Source organism: Mauremys mutica, chromosome 4, assembly GCF_020497125.1.
Source record: "Mauremys mutica isolate MM-2020 ecotype Southern chromosome 4, ASM2049712v1, whole genome shotgun sequence".
NCBI lineage: Eukaryota > Metazoa > Chordata > Testudines > Geoemydidae > Mauremys > Mauremys mutica.
This window is the reverse complement of record NC_059075.1, coordinates 138,146,709-138,165,567: the sequence shown is the minus strand read 5'-3', so window position 1 is coordinate 138,165,567 and position 18,859 is coordinate 138,146,709. Positions and strand designations below refer to the sequence as shown.

General features: G+C 50.8%; 1 protein-coding gene across 3 annotated transcripts in view; it reads left to right on the top strand.

Moving 5' to 3' along the window:
• Window positions 1-2,872, top strand: part of KLHDC8A (kelch domain containing 8A) — a 36,658-nt gene extending 33,786 nt beyond the window's left edge. For all 3 annotated transcript variants that reach the window (XM_045017214.1, XM_045017213.1, XM_045017212.1), the window contains one exon: window positions 998-2,872. In XM_045017214.1, coding sequence (XP_044873149.1) covers window positions 998-1,191 — 194 coding nt within the window. In that variant the 3' untranslated portion in view covers window positions 1,192-2,872. The remainder of the gene's footprint in view (window positions 1-997) is intronic.
• The last annotated feature ends 15,987 nt before the right edge of the window (window positions 2,873-18,859 follow it).

Genomic DNA, 18,859 nt, shown 5'->3' with positions numbered 1-18,859 from the left:
TTCTGGGTAACGCGTTACCTGCGAGCTTCCACTCCCACTCGGAGATGCCTGTGTGAGAGTTCACGACCTGCCCCACAAATTCATATTGTCGCTGCTGGGTGTTTGGGAGCCATCCTTCATGGCAGTTGTTTCTTCCTGGGTAGTTGTGAGGGATGGTGCAGGGGGTTCACTGCATGGCGCCATCTAGCTGCCAACTGCAGCCTTAACAAGAGTACAGAGCGGCAACTCCACCCCGGGCCAGACCAGGGCTGGAAGGGCATCATGAGTCCTGAGGAGCCAGTGTGGCACAGCTGCTATTGTAGGGTAAGGGTGCCGCCGGGTGCAGCTGGAGACTAGGGGTCATCAACCATTTTGGACAGCAGGGGGCAGACTCGTCGCTATAAGCTGCAGCTTGCAGCAGGCTCTGGTTTCTGTGTCCTGCAATACTTGAAAAGAAAGAAATTATTCAATGCAAGTTCTTGTTGCCTCCCTTCCTGTACCTCAGTTTCCCCCAGTGGGGCTAAGGATACTGGTCTCCTTTGAAAAGTTATGCTTTGAGATACACAGCTGAAAAGCGCTACATAAGAGCTAGGTGTTATTTTTATTTACATGATTAACACAAAGAACAGAATGAGCAAGACTCGAAGCCGGAGCGTGAGCAGGAGCTGGCAGGTATCACCTTGGGTTCCGCATGACCACCCAGAGAAGTCTTTGTTCTATGTAGCAGAGAAGACATCCCAAGCATCCTCATGGGAGATGGGGGGGGAAAGAGAGAGAATCATAGAATATCAGGGTTGGAAGGAACCTCATGAGGTCATCTAGTCCAACCCCCTGCTCAACGTAGGACCAAATGAGGCCATTTCTGCTTTTGGATCACTGCCCCAAAGTGGTGATTTCTTTTCTGCTCAAATTTGATTCCCCCCCCCATTATTTTTGTATATTTATCCTGTCTCCACAACACTTTTGCTCTTCCTCCCCTCCCCCTCCCGCTTCCGCCACCCCACTTTGGCTCTTTCAGGGAACCAGCCAACGGTCCTGGAGTCAGCTGAAGCCTTCCACCCAGGGAAGAACAAATGGGAGAGCCTGCCGCCCATGCCGACCCCCCGCTGCACCTGCTCTAGCATCGTGGTGAAGAACTGCCTGCTGGCCGTTGGCGGAGTGAACCAGGGCTTGAGTGACGCAGTGGAGGCACTGTGCATCTCTGACTCCTAGCCAGCCCCTTTCCAGTTCCCACCCCCTGGCAGGTCCAGCTCTGAGGTCCTGGGAAAGAGGCAGTGGCGGTGATGCTGTCAGGATCAGCCTCACGTAGTTTGCACCTTGCTCTCTCCTGCTGCACCCCTAGCTGCCTTCACAGAACGTCCTGGGGAAGGTAGGCAGCGCCCCACCCTTGTGCACACACCTCTGAAGCGAACACTGCTCTGAAGCTGTTGGCCCGCAGGGGCTCCTGATTGTCTATTAGTCAGCCTTGTTACCCAGGGGCATCACCCCTTCATCTCCACCCCCATCCAGGACCCCTCGGTCCTATGCCAGCCCCGAATTGCTGAAGAATGCACCAGCTTCATACCGCAGTGCGGGAGATTGACCAGCCTAGGAGGAGCACTTTGGTTGGGGGGGATCCACTCTGACCACCTGCAAAGGTCCAAGAAGGAGCTTGGCTGAGAAGAGCGCCCCATGGAGCTGGAACATCGTTTCCCCTGCCATTGGGAAAGGACCCTATAGATCAGGGTATGCCAGGGCTACGTTCTCATACTCTACTGCGCTTCTCTAACCATAGCTCAGAGCTGCAGTGCTCACATGAAGACCCTGTGTAGCCAGACACGCTGGTTAAAGAAACCCCACTGACTCCATTGTTTGGGTGGAACCAGCCTTCCTGTTCTAATGTGACATTACGCTTGCCAAGCACCCAGGGTGCAAGACATTCCTCCCTGCGCAGAATCCCTTGGCGAGCTACAGGGGAACTTCCTAATCATATAAGCTAGAATGGATGGTGAGCGCCATCAGCCAGAGAGAAGCCAGTCCAATGTCTGGGTTGACAGCAACTTCATTGCCCATTAACTTGTAGAATTTGCCCATTTCTTGTGCCCGGAGTTGAAGCCAAGCGTTGCCAGCACTCCTGGGCGTGCTCTGACAGATGGAGGCATGCAGGGCTAGTTTGAGGACTGTTTGAAGCAAATGGATGACTCTGCATTTAGCATAGAACAGGCAGACCTGCCTTCACTGGTTCTGACACAGAGATGGGGCTGAGCTGCAGCATTCAGATCCGGTTCCAGGTTGGGATTTTAATGCCCATGATGCTCCGGGGTGCTCAGATCCAGGATTTCACTTTGGCTCACTTCACAGATAAAGGACCATTTGCAAAACCTGGACCCCGAGCTAACTTTGGATTTCCAACACCCCAAGAGATTAGGGAATGGCTTTGGACCCACCTCTACGTACACGCATCCCACAGCGAAGCCAGAATGCCATAGCAGTCACTTCCTCTTCCTTGGTTTTGTTTAAATTTGTATCTGTGGTTTGTGGCCAAATGCTCTTTGATGGATGGGTTGCGATTCTTGCTCATAGCAGCAGCACAATTAAAACCTGTATTCGCTGAGCAAAGGCTCTCTGCAGTGAGAGATTCCATAGGTTCCTCCCTGCTACGGAGGGATCAAACTGGGGAGCTGCAAAGCTGGGGCAGCATGGACTAAAGGGAGAGGGAGCCAGCCTGGGAAATTCTTATTGTTGCTAGCAAGCGTACAGACTGTCATCGAAGGCCCTGCACTAGGGCAGCCTTACCACTGCTGCAGCCACCAGCCTCGCAGGCTTATTGTCTACATTCCTTAATAAAGTCATTTGCCTTGGAGGAAACTGGGATTTACCAGTGAACGTTCCTCCCCATCCTGTGCAGAACAAGCCAGGGGTGTAGCTGCAGGGCTGGGGGGGGTGGGATGGGGGGGTGTGGAGGAAGCTGCCTGGCAGCTTAGCCAGAGCCAATTGCGAGTGTAAACCGCTTAAGACCCTTCCGTGCTTCCTGCCTTTGAAAGAGCCCAGCGGTTGTCAATGTTATTTGTGACGGGGCAAGTGCTCCGGTGACAGGCTCTGTCGATGAGAACAAAGCCAGGCTCTCCCTTGGCAGGCCGACATAGCTACCCATGCTAATCCCCTGGCCACACTGCACTGGGCAGAGCCATGGGACAAGCCGGCTGCTAGCAGGAAGCACTTCCCTGATCAGAACAGAGAAGGGGGGTTCATTTTCTCCTGCCAGCTGTGCTGTCACCATGTTCTAAAACCGTCCTTGTGCTTCTCCCGGTGGCTGGCCTGCACGGTTCTCAGAAGGAAATCCCTATCCATGCGGCTCAAGCTAAGTCCTGTTTAAATGTGACTCATACCAGCACAGAGCAATCACTGGGCCTGTCTGCAATGGGGAAGCTGAGCACCGTTTTCTCGGCTGGGTGGTTATAGCTATGGGTATGGAAGGGTGTTTCAGCCTTGCAGCTACTGCCCTGGCCTTCTGCTGCTTGGACTTGTAGCTACTTTGGGATCCTGGGATGAAAGGCCAGGTCGGAGTGCCGCCTGCCGCCCCTTGAAAAGGGCCTTCCCCCGAGGAGCCGGAGTGCCGCCCCTTGAAAAGGGCCGCCCCAAGCACGTGCTTGGAATGCTGGTGCCTAGAGCTGGGGCATTTGTGCATCACAGGGCTGGGGATGGATGGGGCGTTGTTGCCACGGCAAGTTGGGGTGGTTGGGGTACTGGTGCCACCGTAGGGCCAAGAAAGCCCAGGGAAATGGGGCCCTGAGGTAGTTTTTAGCACTTTGAAACAATCCATAAAGGTAGCTGCGATCAGCCAGAGGAGCGGAGACACGGGTGCTTGCAGAGCTCCTGGCACGCCAAGCCCAGTGCGCCCAGCTCAGGACCACCTGGCTTAGCTGTCTCTTGGGCAGCCGGCCTGTTCACAGTGCTTTGCTGCTTAGCCTCCAGCCCGGCGTGAGCTGCTTGTTCCTCTGCTGGGCTGCTCCCCTTCTCTGAGGGCAGAGGCCTGGCAGCAGGGTCGTAACCAGATTATGTTCCCACAACACTACAGGGAGCAGGGACAGAGCCAGCCCAGCACTGAGCCATTGCTGATCGGCCGCCCGTCTTCCCATAGCAGATGCTGCGTGAGATACAGGAGCTCTGCTCTCTCAAGGTAACTACACAAAGGCCCTGCTATAACCCAGGGATCAAAAAGAGCTCCAAGAGCACGTCTTGTCCAGCCCCTTCTCAGCCCAGTGCAGGACTGTTCCCTACTGGATAGAGTCATGTACTGTGGGTCTGTGCATCACTGTCCTCACCTGGATAGTCAGAACTGCTCAGCTGTGTGTCATAGGCCCTATACTGCTAGCAGATAATGGAATTCCCAAATGGCAGGGACTTGAGCTCTAAGCCATGAGCACCTAAATTCTATCCTTGCAGTTGCTGTGAAGTTCCCAGTGTGTGGCCCCGTGACAGCGGGGAAATCTTTGTTGTTACAACATTGTAATTTTGAACAATTTTTAAAATCTCATTTACATATTTTTGTTAAAAAAAATAAAAAATCACAGAAAACTTCAAACAAACTGGAAAAATAAATCCTTTTTAAACTGTTGCACAAAATATACTTTTCACTTGCCCAGCAGCCCAGCACACCAGCTGCCAGGCTGTGTCGGATGCTAGCAGCTCCGAGAAGAGGGAGGGGATGCAGGAGATTGCTGGGAACACTAGAGGGCACTTAATGAGACAAGGAAGGGAGAAAGAGGGTGTAAAATCCAGCAGCTGCCACCTTGCAGTTGTTCGCACCTGTGTAAAGTGGGAGGGTGATGTGACCGGATCTCAGTGGCTGTGCTTTCTGCCAGGAGAAGTGGGCCCATCACAACGAGATGTTGGCATTTTGCGAGTCAGCGCCAATAATCCAGTTTAATCTCCCTGAGCCTGATGCTGCAGCTCCTAGGGGGAGTATTTGCTGCAGATGAGTCCCAGTGGTGCAGATTCCCTCTGGCCACATTCCCTGCTCACTAGGAGGTAGGCACTCTGTGCTGCCATGGTGATGTAACTCTGTGGGGTCTGGCTCAGCAAAATAACTTCTGGGATCCTCTCCAGCTCCATAATGCAAAGCCTGGACGTGGGTTCATTGTAATCAGGGATCAGCTCGTCGGACATGCTGCAAACATTTTCCTAGTCTCTCCCCAAATGACCGATTTACTACTCATCACTTGGATCCAGGCCCTGCGTTCAGGGTAAGGCCTAGATCAAGCAGTGCCAGTGAGTCACAGGCTGTGCAGCAGAGGTTCTGGGCTGATTGCAGCTGGCTGATTCGGCCTCAGAGGTCAAGGAGAGGGAGAAAGATAAGACTCTTGTTGGGAGGCAGGAATGAGGCTCCCTGCCAGGCTTGGGGAAATCTGGGCCAGATAGAAGAGTCTCTCCAGGGTGACTCAAGACCTCAGTGGATTCCAGAGCATGGGCTGCGATGGGCCAGCACTGTGATGCCTTTTGCTCTGGTCTGTCACGTGCCATGTGGGCTTTCAAGCTGGGTGGGCTATTTGCTCATGGGTCACATCCTGAAGCCCAAAGGCAAGTCGATAGCCCAAAATGCAGCAAGGGAAGAGCATGCAGAAATCCAGGGGGCACAGGGGCCTAGCAAACCCCCCAGTCGCCAGGACTGAGTTCCCAGCCACTCCAGCGAGTTGCCTTGCTAATCTTTGAGCCTGGCAAAGAAGCGGGACAGTCTTGGGGTTGCTTTAGTGTGCCGCTTTGAGGACACCTAGTGGCTTTTTGGGTCATCGCATTTGGAATTCTCTAATGAGGTATTTCTAATACAAGGAGCCCTCTATCCAGTGTGTCTCTGCCGAGAAGGAAGGTAGTTGAGACAAGGGATATTAGCAGGGGGACACACGGAGTATCCCGTTCCATTGTAGCTGCATAGAAGTGAGACGCAGGGGGTTGGCTGGCTCAGAGACTAGGTAATGGGCTATGCTGAGCTGTCACCCGGTCACATCCAGCCCTGCTCAGTAATATCCTGAGTACTTAGCACTGCAGAGGATTTGAAGGAGTTTCCCAGGCCTGAGCCATTCTTTTTAGACGATAAATCAGAGACTGATCAGTGCGCCTGCGATTCAGATCTGAATGCTGTGGCTTGAGCCCTCTCCCGAAAGTTGTTGCAGAGGCCGTGGGAGAAAACCATTCCCATCTATTTGCATTTGCCATTAAGCAGTGAAATCAGTGGCCCCTTTTGAAGTGCTGTCCCACCAGCTGTAAGTCACCTTCCCCTCTGATCTCAGACTGCCACCTGGTACAGATGAAAAGGGGGAATATATTTACTCTGCAGCTAGCAGCCCCGGAGACAATTAGTTACATCCCCCCTGGCTAAACACAACTGGAAGCAGCTATGGCCTGTCTGATCGCACCCTGCAGCAGGCTCCCACCATGTTTTAGGAAGAAGGGCCCAGATCCTCACATGTATTTAGGCCTCTAACTTCTATTGGTTTCAGGGGAAGTTAGGAGCCTAAATACCTTTGAGGGTCTAGGAGCCCATGATCTAGGAGCTCAGGCTCCCAAAGAGCAGCCTCTTTGAGACGACAGCCTTGGCCTGCGGTGGGCCTCTGGTTGTTTCTGGCCCAACCTGGGGAGATGCTGAGCCCTGTTTATTGAGCACCATGGACAGTGGTGGGAGTTGGTAGCACTCAGCACTTGACAGGACCGGGCCTTTCTGCAGGGAAGGAGCTAGATAAATGCAAAGTAGTAACTGCAATACGGGATGGCCTCACCAACAGCTGAGCTGCAGTTATCTGTGGGGCTGAAGGCAACACTGCTCAGGAACGCCACACAGTCATTGAAGACAGGAAGTGAAGGAGAACGCTGAAGCCAGGTGAAGCTACAGGATCAATTTAGGTTGGCCCATTGCAGATACAGAGTGTGGGGGACTGATAACTCTGCCATAAGCACCAGAACTTGGTCCCGAAAACACAACCACAGCCTGCCCCCCACTTGGTACCATGCTGGGGTGTTGGGAAGAGCATCTCAGCAAATCACTGTTTTCTCCCTGCAGGCCTCCCTTCCAAATCCCGAGCAGGCACAGCCCAGCTTAGCATGTGCGAGCTGATGTAATGGCAAGCTGGGCCGATGTAGCGGTGGTCACAGATACTGTCTAAGGGAAGGGGAGGGAAATGTCAACAAATTATTCAGATGCAGGAGAATAATCAGCCAGGTGGGAAGGAGGGAATGACAGGAGTGTTTGTAAAAGAGCCCAGGATTAGTGCCTGGTGGCGGTTCTAATTTGCTAAGTGGTGTGTGAAACTAGTTAAGGAGAAGAAACTTCTCTCTGAACTCCACGTGGGAAGTTCCATGAAGCGCACGTCCCACATCAGCGCAGCCCACTCCAGTGGGCGATGGTGCAGTCGGGTAGAATTGCAAGCCAGGACTCCTGGGTTGTGTGTAGGATATTGGGCAGGTAGCTTTCCCTGCCTGGGCCTCGGTTTCCCTGTTGGGAGAAGGACACTGCCCCAGCTTTGTAAAGCAGGTTGGCTAAACTGTACAATATGAGTGCAGATTATTGTGTTGATTTATTGTGATCGTGGCATATTGTGTCCAGTTCTGGGTGCCACATTTCAGGAAAGAGGTGGACAAATTGGAGAAAGTCCAGATGGTAGTTGAGCACTGGAACAAATTGCCTAGAGAGGTTATGGAATCTCTGTTATTGGAGGTTTTAACGAACAGGTTATCCAAATACCTGCCAGGAATGGTCTATTACACAGGCCTGCCTTGAGTGCAGGGGACAGGACTAGATGACCTTTTGAGGTCCCTTCCCGTCCTACATTTCTGATGCTGTGATTACCATGATTCTCCTCCTGCTCCCGTTGAAGCCAGTGGGCTATCAATGGACTTGGAATCCATTGCACACCATGCCGCTATGATCCCGATGGCAGTGAAGCCCAGCCCGCTGAGCGGCCAAAACAGCTCAGTATGCAGAGCCAGAGGGAGCCATGGCCCAGCCTAGAGGCTGTGAATCCCCCTCCGGTTCATGAGTTGCTGGTGTGTTGGATAACACAGCTTTCTGGCTCACAAATGCAAATGCCGCGCAGAGCTGGAAAAGGGGTGGCTTTTTTCCCCCTCCATTTTAATAGCAAACCCCAGCTCCCAGCACTGCCTCTGCACAGCATAAAATCTCCATCTATTAATTAAACGCTTCCCTTTGTCCTGAAGGAACCTTTTCTCCACAAGACCCAGCCTGCTGCTTCCCCACTGGGCTGATTTTTCTCATTAGCGCTGAGCCCTGCTTAGTATAATGATGCATTCTGCTGGCAGAGACTCAGGGCTACATTCTGATCTCGCGGGTGTAATACTCTGCTGGCTTTGGTGGGGCTGTACCAGCGTAAGGGAGGGAAGGAATCCTGCCCCTTTGTCTCGCTTCTAGACGCAGTCCGAAGAAGCAGCCCAGGGCCTGATTCTCCTCTTGCTTCCTCCGGTGTGGGTTAGAATCCACAGAACACACTAGAGTCAGCGTAGTGTTGGCGGGAGGGGGATCAGGCCCTGAAATGCAGAGCCGGGGTGGCCGGGGGACTGGGAAGCGGTGAGAGAGAGACAGTTACTAATCAAAATAATAGCTGTGGAAAGCACTTAGAGAAAAAAAATAGTTATCCGAGCTACACGTTTGCTTGGAGCTAACTCCATTTACATGGGCTTAGTTAGCGAACCCAAAGCTCCTATGTGCAAACTGTAGATCATTCTAATGACCCCGCAGCTGTTGTTTGAAATGAGTGGCAGCTCACTTTGTACTTGTATCTGGTGATGATGCACTGATGTGCTCGGGGAACGTGTGGAGGGACTGGATGGTTCAGGGAAATGAGCTAACCATAGAGCCTTTTGCCTCTTACCAGCTAGCAGCTGGAGTGTCTGTGCAATGAGTTGGGGGGGGTTCGTTTGCACTGGGTATTTCAGTCCTTGGTGTAGTTGCACTAGTGTAAAGAGGCAAGGTGGCTATTTGCACTGATGTAACTTACTCATATTTGCAACCAGAGGAAGCTGAATTGGTGCAAAGCGCAACTTGTCGCAGCTTTGCCTGTCGACGGGGGGAGTTTGCACCTGGGTCTGGCCACTGCTAATTAGTGCCAACGGCAGTGACGAACAGGCCTGCTCACTAGGACCTGGACTGAGGCAAATCCCCAGCACAGCCAAAGCCTCAGCTCAGCTCCTAGTGAGCAGATCTCTTCGTCACTGCCATTGGCACTAATTGGCAGTGCCCTCGTTGGCAGAGATGCCAAGGATGAACGCTGCCAGCAAGGCTGACATAGCCTCTGGTCCCTAGAGAAGGGGTCCAGCAAGGTCAGGGTGCTAAGGCATGTTGATGGAGCAGTATGTGGGAAACCTGCCCTGTGGTGAGAGATGACGTCAGCCTCCAGGGTTGCCAAGGCTCTGTCTTTCTCCAGCACTGAAATCCAGAGCCTGCTGCCGTCCATGAGTAGTTCCAGGGACTTTCAGGCAGGCAGGAGGAACCTGATCGCCTCTTATCTGCAAGGTACACGGTTCTTGTCTCTCAGGAGGAGTGGAATTTCCCCTCTCTCCAACCTGTCTGAGCATCCTCCTCTCATGCCACAGGAAAACCGGGGCGGCAGTGAAAGGGACAGACTTCCCTGGCCTTCTTAATAAGATTGAATCCCAGAGGTTGTATCGCCTGCCAGCTCCATGAACATCGCCCAGGTGTCTGTGGCTTGTGGAGAGCGTGACTTTCTCGTTAACGTCAGCCTCGGTTGCAAATGACACAGGGGAAGGAGGGTGACAAATCATAGGGGGTCTCACACTATGTCATTTACCCGGCCTGCGGGAAAACAGTGGGGTGGGGTGTGACCAAAGCTACAGAGCCTGGAACTCTGACTGCAGAAGATGAGCGAATGCATTTCACAAGGCCATGCGAGTGCCTTGGGAATGAATCCTGGCTCCTCTGAGTGGGTTAGGGACCCAGAGGGTAGCACGCCTGCAGGGATGGAGCTGAGTGCTAACGGAAATGTGAGGCCAAACTGCAGTGATCCTTAACCCAAATGTGCCTGGCACTTGTGGACACATGGCACTGGTTTGTGCTTAAACTGCTTAGTGACAATTCCATTCTCTAGTGTAGACACAGCCAAAGCTCAGAAGTATGCACCCCATGCCAGGAGGGGGGCCTGTAGGGCTGGTTTATGGGAAGTAGCTCAGTTCCCATCTAGGCCAGATTTGCAAAACACCCAGCACCTCCCGCTGCAATGGGCAGATTTGCACAAGAGCTCAGCAGCCACACGCTGAAGTCTCATGAAAATCTGGCCCTGGTTGCAGCTGCTGAGTCTTTAGGCTGTGGGTACCCACAGCACTGCCTGGGTGCAGCTTTATTTCCAGGCGACATTCCAAGTTAAGCCTCTGCATTGGCTATACTGTAGTCAGAGCTGCTCTAATTAATAATAATAATAATAATAATTAATACCAAGTGCTCTTCATGGGTGAGCTCAAAGTACTCTACAAAGGAGGTCAATATCATGATCCCCACTTTACACACGGGGAAACTGAGGCACCCAGCAGGGGAAGTGACTTGCTCACGGACAAACAGCAGAGAGGTGGGAATAGAACTGAGGTCTCCTGAGACCCACTCTAGTGCTCTAGCCACTAAACAACACTGTCTTAGGCATCCTAAGACTGGGCCACTCCCCGGGATGGCTCTGCCTGTACTTGGCACTGCCTGAAGGGAGCTAACAGTGTTTTCAGACTACTCTTCCTTTAATTATTTCAAGGAAAGTTTTCAAACTATTTTTTTGTAGCTGTCTCCCTGCTTCACATGAGAGAGCAGCTCAAGGTGAAACTAGAGGAGCCTCTGTTAATTAATCACAGTGTGGGGGGCTTAATGAGACTGCTGTAGGGAACAGGGGAAAAACCCAACCAGCATCTAAAACCACCGTGCAAATGTACTAAGCCCCACTGTCTTTGAAAGAGGGTTCAGTGGTCCAGAACCAGCTGTCCAAGTGAACTGCATGAAGATCCCCAAACGGACAGGAGCTTGGTTGCTCTTATTGGCTGAAGGTGCAAGAGGCAGAGACAGACAGACAAGCTTCGCAGGTGCCGCTCTCAATGCACCCCCAAAACAGCCCAGTCAGTGCACCTGATTCCTGACCTGCAGCACGCCCTGCTACTCCAGTCTTGGGCTTCCCCCCTCCCAGCTCTCCCACTGCATCTCCGTCCTGACCTCCAGACCCTCCATCCCACCATTCCAGTCACGAGCTCTCTCTCCCTACATGCTCCTCGCCCACCCCACGCCTAAGCTGGGGTCAGTGTAGTGCCTCTTATATCAGCCTTATGCAGCTGCTCTGCTGGCTGGATTCTCCCAAAACAACCTCTCAAGTGCTCTTCGCATTCACCCCAGGAGGCTGAGGTTCCCAATGGCGTTTTCCAAATGACTCCTCCAACATCCCCGCAGCTGCCTCCCTGTATGAATGTGGGCAAACCCCACAGCCTGAGCCGCCCTCCTCCTCTTCTCCGGTCTTGCTACCTCTGAGCACTGTGGAGGGATCGCACGAGGGCCTCCAGCTGTATCCCCCCAGGGCTGTCGATCTGGCAAAAGGCAGGAGGCCTGGGGCGCTGATGGAATGAAATGGAACAAGAAAGGAAGCGTGGAGAAGATGACGCCAAGAGAGCAGCCCTGGTGACCTGAGGGTGTCACTCTGAACCATGCAGCCTGAGCAGACACTCCAGCACGGGTGGCAACAAGGCAGCTGTTGCAAAGACTCAAACCTGCTCCCCCTCAGAGTCAATGAGAGTTTTGCTACTGGCTCTGATGGCAACAGGGTCTGAACCTAAGGAATTTCCAAGGATGTTAATAATTTCTCCTTCATGACCTGGGTCAGATTAGGAGACACGAGGGTACGAGGCTCCTTACCAGTCCCATAGATCCATGATCACAGCAGTTAGTGCCCTCATTGCTGTTCTAAACCACAGGTCTCGAAGCACTTCATGAAGGTGGGAAAGTTTCATTATTGCCCTCTTGCAGGGAGATGAAATTACTTGCCCAGGGTCATGTAGTGAGTCAGTGGCGGAGTCAGGGATAGCACCTAGGTTTCCTGACTTCATTCCCATGCCTGATGCACTGGGTCACACTGCCTTCCTAGAGAGAATGGCCAAAGAAGCAGGCAGATCAGATAATGGCTAAACAGCAGTACTGGCAACTCACCCAACTTTTGGTGTATTTCCTTTCGCTCTGGCTACTGGACTTGAGAGAGAGCATGAGAATCTCTGCTTTCATTTTTTAAAAAGTGAGTTTCTAGGCCTTATGCTTGAAGAAAAGCTTGAAAACATGACCTGAGTGCACCCCAAAGGCTCTGAGACCAGAAGATCCCCATATTTGTCATTTTAAAAAAATCTCATGACTTTTTAAATCAATCGTGAGATTTTTGGAGGACTGGACTCATTATTTTTAATGCTTGATGTTGGCAATACTGAAACCTGGCCCCAGCCGACTCAGCGCAAGGAGTGTCCAACCTACCCCTGTACCCCATTGGCTAGCGGAGGATGCTGGATCACATTTTTGGACGCTTGAGACCAAACATCCTTCTTCCCTCACTGACACATCAGAGGATGGCTTAACAACCCCCACAAGCCTCTAATCTGCCTAGCCACTTGCGCAGTGCTGTACACTGAAAAGGGACAGAAAGGATAAACCCAACCCCTTCCCTTGCAGGACATGGGGTCCCAGATGACATATAGAGAACTCCTTCAGTCAAGGTACTGAGTCTTCCTAGAGAAGAACCTGCCTCTGTACTTTATTGACCATGCCTGTGTCGCATGAGCAGCTGCACTACTCTATATTCCCCGTATCATGTCCCAGCATGCTCCGGGCTTGGTGTCAAACCAGGATGGAATCTCTGATGCCTGATTCCGTCCCACTGAATGTAATAGGGATGAAACCTCTGGGGTTCCATAGAAATGTAATGGGGTTCTATAGTTAATCACCCTAAAACCCTGTAGGACTTAATAGAGTATGTGATCTTTTCTATGCCCTAAAGCAAGGGTAGTGATAGAATCCTCTGTTAAATTCTATAGGATGCTTCAGGAAAACCTGTAGAAATTTGGTTGTTTTCTTTTCTATTCTGTAAGTGTTTTCCATAAGAGTCTTTCCAAAGTTCTCTCTGGGAAGCTAGAGGGTCTATTCCTGGGACACACTGAGTCTGGGAGTATAAAGCAAAGGGAAACAAGATGGTGTCAGTTGCAGTGATCAGAGCAATTTAATGAATTTTCTCTGTGTAATAGAGTAAATCCCTGGAGGTGTGGTGTCTGCGTGCTTCCCAAGGCTTTTCCTCCTGACTGCCTCTCCTGGTTAATTAAGCAAGGGTCCCCCGCAACCTTTAGAGTGCAGGCAAAATAATGCAGAGCTACCATGTTACTGTTGCTCTGTCCAAATGCTTTTGAAAATCAGTTGATGTATTGGACTCGGACTCTCTGCCATAATGAGTTACCCTGTATCCGGAGCAAAAGTCAATTCAGTTGTTCTAAACTTTCGGGTGGGACAGAGAGATTCTGTAGGAAAACCGTGGGAAATCCAATGTTGTATTCCATCTTGAGTGATTTTGACAGCAGAACATCCAGAATGAGGATGTTAAAGGTCCACATCATGGCGCATTGCTAATACCGCAGTGTTCTCGATTCAGCATCATTCCCCAGCTCTCTGGGTCTGGCTTGGCTCCCACTGAAGTCAATGCTTTCCTTGACTCCAGTGGGAGCAGGACTGGGCCCCAAATAAAACTGATTCCAGCATTAACCTGTATATTGTGTCCTGATTTTGTTCTACTCCTGAATGAAGCACATGCCCCCACGAGATATAGATGTCGGGGGAGGAGGCGAGAAGGTAGGAAGGCTGGATAAAATAAGAACCACCGTACCTGATCCAGTGAGAGGTGGATCCACCTAGTTATCGGCCTGCTAACCCCCAAATAGCTTGCTATGGCTGAGCCGAGGGAGCTCCCAGGAGCGGTGTGGTTTATGGGGGCAGACCTCAGGCTACCTCCTCCACTTCACACTAGCTGCACTGTGCTCAAGGACTTCCATCCACTTCAGCAGAGGTTGGGGGACAGGGCAGGATTGTCCCTGGACTCTCCCCATTGAGGCTACCTGGCAGGTGGCTACAGTGGGGGGTGACACTGGAATTTACCGATTGTTAGACAGAATTCTCTACCCACCCTGGCCCCCTGCTTTGCAGATAGGGTGACCAGACAGCAAGTGTGAAAAATCAGGACGGGATGGGGGTGATAGGTGCCCTATATAAGACAAAGTCCCAAATATCAGGACTGTCCCTATAAAATCGGGACATCTGGGCCCCTATTTGCAAACAATGTCCCATGATTATTTCTTGCTGGTGCTTTTGTACTGTTGGCAACTATTAGGAGTGCAGCGTAAGTGTCACAATTTTTATTGTTTTTCCTACAGCCCCAGCCGCTAGAACCAAGAGGTCACCCAAGAATCTCAGCTTTCGTTGGAAACAAAAAGTGAGTTTCTAGCCCTCCTGAGTGCAGATGAAAGCTTGAAATGTGGCCGGAGTGCAGCCTACAGGCTCCGAAACCAACAGGCAAATCAAAAGAATCCAAAAGGTATTTTTTTAAACAAAATCTCATTATTTTTAAGCCAAACTCATGATTTTTCAGGGCCTGACTCCGGCTTGTTGAGCACTGAGGTTGGCAGTACTGCTTTTGTTCCCTTTCTTACGACGCCGGAATGCTCTCTGAACAGCAGAGGGCACCCCGGCTCTTAGCCTCAGCCTAAAGCAGCTTCACAAAGGATTTGGTTTTCCCGCTATCGCTGAAGGGTCAAGGCACACTGCAGCCTCCAGCTAGTGACAATAGTACTGTAATTTCCAGCTCATGTCTGTGTTAGCTTTGATCAAGTTAGCATGCTAATAATGGCAATGCTGTGGCACAGGCTAGCTTCCCCAGGTAGGTACCTAAGTCTAGGTGGATCTGTATCATGAGTCCCACCGCCTATACCTACACTGCTATGTTTAGCACGCTAGCTTGATCAGTGCTAGCATGGCACGTCTACATGAGCTGGAAAGGACACCTCCAGCTCCAGTGGAGACAGTTCCTAACTGATGCTTGTTTCAGCCATTCTGTGATGTCCAGCTGGCAGCACAGCGGGCCACACTGAAATCCTACCACAATGCTGAAAGGGTAGGGTGCTGCACATACCCTTGTGCAGGTGGGGTATCAAACTCATCTCTCTTTTGCTTGTCTCTGCTGGCCTGTCCTCCAGGGGAAGGTAAAGATCAGGGCTCTGCTTTCTGTATCTAGATCTTCCCAGCACAGACTTCCCCTGATTGTGACCCAGGACCCAAACTTGCAAGAGATCTCACTGAGTTGTGTGCTCAGCACCTTGCAGATTTGAGTCCCTCATGCAGATGCAGATTTCCAACACAAACGAGCCTACGGGCCAATTTTTGCTATCAGTTGCATCAGTGTGACCATGAAGAAAGGCTCTTGGGTAAATCTGCAGATTCCTGCCCAAGAGCTTTGGGGACTGGAGAGTTGTGGGGTTTCCTGTTCCAAGACACAAGCAATATGCAGAGTGTTTCCCAACAGCCAATTCTGAGAGCTTTTCCACCTTTGAAATTAATACTTGATGTTTCCCATTATGCCTACGGGGACAAGGCAAAATGTAAGCCAGGAGGTCTAGGCTAGTGATCAAACCAGCTGCTTAGAACGGGCCCTTTGATCATAATTACCAAGTGGGGCAGGCAGAGTTAGTTACCTTTGCAGTGTGTGATGGGAGGCTGCTTCTCTGCATGAAATGACAATGAAACCAACTGTCTGCGAAGTATGACTCAGGGGGCCTGGGACTTGATGCAGAGATAACACTGCACCACCTCTGTGTGTGTGTGTGTGTGTGTGTGTGTGTGTGTGTGTGTGTGTGTGTGTGTGTGTGTGTGTGTGTCCCTAGGCATGTGTGCGTACGTGTAAGTGTGTGTTCATAAACTGTGCCATCAACATGCCTGTGTATGTATGTGTGCGCATATGGGTGCAGAGATGCATTGAACCATTTGTGTATGTGTGTACATGCAGCTGTGTGGGTTTGTTGTATGCATATGGTATAATGAATAGAGCTGTGCAACGTGTTCTCAGTAAAAAAAAAAAAAAAAAAAAAGAACAAGCCCTCTAAGAACTCCCCTGGGTTTGAGTTTTATTGCTAGACAAGGACTCAATCCACAAAATTTGGATCTAGATTTCAAACACCTCAGGTTTCAGGGTTGCTCCGATCTGAACTTTTGGTCCAGCTCCATTATAAACACAGGGATCATTTGCAAAATATGGGCCCAGTTCAAGTTTGGGTTTTGACTCTTCCTGCCGTAGACTGTGGATTTTTAGCTACAGGTCTCTGGTTCTGCCCCTTGTAAGAAATGGGCCGGCTGTGAAATTTGGTTAGAGAGAGATCGTTAGGCCCCAGATTTTAATCATGCTGTAACCCAATCTGAGAACAACAGCATTGCAACTGGTAATTACAATCAAAGGCTCTGTTTGAAGGAGCTGGTTTGTTCCTTTGACTTCATTCTGCTTGTGGCATACACAAAGCCACTTAAGCGGATGGTGCCAGATGGAGTATCTTCTACCCTGCTCTGCCACTGCAAGCCATCCCTAATGGGACGCAGACACTGACTCTTTGAAGATTTCTTTTATATAACTGTAGCATTAGCCACTCGCTTTCTATAGCTCTGGCCATGCCTGGTTGCCACAAAAGACAGGAATGCTGCCAGAGATTTTGCTCCTGCAGAGTCCGCTGTGAAAGGAAGCTCGTCAGATCTGCAGAGCTGGACTGCAGAAGGAACAGACTCGGAAACATCATTCTGAGTACAGTAACCAGAACCCCCATCTAATGTGGCAGATCAGTGGAGCCTTACAACAGCTCACAGGCCTGTAATGTATACAGTGCACCCAAGGCTAGCCTTGTATCAGGGTGGTCAAGGGGCCCTGAGCATGACTAACATCATGTGTCATTCCATCCAGATGCAGTGGGCTCTCCTTAAGTTACAAGGATAGCAAACAGAGCTGCTTAAAAAGACCTGGAGGAGGTACTTGATTGAGATCACATGCTGCACCAGCCCAGTGAGCAATATGCATCAGGATGTAAGAAATCATTCTTGTGTCTCATTGATCCTTCCTGCTACACCCTAGAAAGGCCACCTCAGCTCGGGCCCTATTGGCATTTCCATTTACAGAGAGGATCATTTCTGCCCCAATTCGATTCCTGAAGCCCCAGTGAGGGTAGCTGAAGGTAGAATGCAGCCGTTCGTTGTTAAGGGGAGGAAAGTGCAGTAACTTTTCCTCCCTTTCTCAATTCACAGAGGTTGTTGTCACTGCCACGCCGAATGGACATTTCATTGATGGGACTATGATTTAGGCTCCAATTCAACAGTGCACTTAAGCATGTGCTTAAATACTTTGCTGAATCTGAGCCTTAGATTATTGTAACCATCTTTGATTTGGAGATCAGTTAAACAAACAAACACAAAATGATCTGCGTTTCAGTTGCTTTCTTGCCAACATTTCTACCAAAACCAACTTCTTCTTATGTGGCATCTCTGTTATGGAAGGGTTGCAACCATGGTAGCCCATTCGGTGCCATCCTCTGCTACTCTTTGTGGATGAATAGTCCTTTTGATCCATCATCCATGATCTTTTTTTTTTTCCCCTGCCTTGTTCTTCTGCCACCAACTTTCCCTTCCAGTGCCTGTACACACACGTATCACCTGCTGAACCCCATAAAATGCACCCTGCCAATTAGAATCTTTCCTTTCATAAGATATATGACTACTAGTGTTTGCTGAGTTCCCATTATCACCACTCCTTTTTCATTGGTTACACCATCTATCCATGAGATTTTCAGAATTCTTGTGTAACACAAACTTAGCATGGAAAATTATTGTCCATAGTCTTTTGAAAATGGATTAGTAATTATCTGAGGCATTTTGGAGGAAATATACTTGAGATCTAACAAAAACAATTACATTTAAGAATGACTGCATTTAAACAGGCCAGAATGCTCTCTGCAGTGTACTGTACTGTTCTTTATTATTGGGCTATACTATTCCTGAGACCCAAATCCCACAATCCATTTCAACTGCAAAGGATCGAGCAATATAATGGGTCACAGGACATTGTTTTTCCCATTTTGTGGGTCATGGACTAAAAAGGTCTATCACCATTAAACTACTGCTTTGTTACAGGGTGAAGAGGATGGATGGATGGATGGCTAGATAGATAGATAGATCAAGAGGCCTGATTTTAAGAAGAGCATTAACTCAACTACTTTCTTTGTGCCTCCAAATAACAGCAGGCATAATTCTGCATGTGTCTTTATTTGCAGACCCAAATGAGATGATGTACTTGTCAAGCTACTGACTTGTGATTAACAAATCAGGAAGCTTGCTGCCTACAAGTAGGGTGACCAGATCACCCAGGTCAAATATCGGGACGCGGGGGGGGGGGGTGGCGGGGCGGGGGCAGAGGGGGAAAAAATGGCGGCAGAGCAAAAAAAAAAAAATCCCCCACTCCCGATTCCTCCTCCCTCCGCAAGCGCTGGAGGGAGGCCCGGGAGACTCAGGGGAGCACGGGGCCGGGGTGAGTGTGAGTCCAGCCTGGCCCCGAGCAGGCAGGACTCAGGCGCGGTATCTGGAGGGAGAGTACGGGGTGGCCTGCGGGGCCAGGCAGCGGCTGTTCTCCCCACCTGGGCAGCAGGACTCGGGAGCAGCCGCTGCTGCAGCTCCCACTGCCGCGGGGGGAGGAAGCGGCCGCTGGCCAAGCTCGGCAGCTGCGGCTCTGGCGCCCACGAACCCCCCGAGCCCGGGCCTGCTGCGGGGACCCAGCGCGCACGCTGCGCATACCCAGCCCCTGGCCACTCGCGT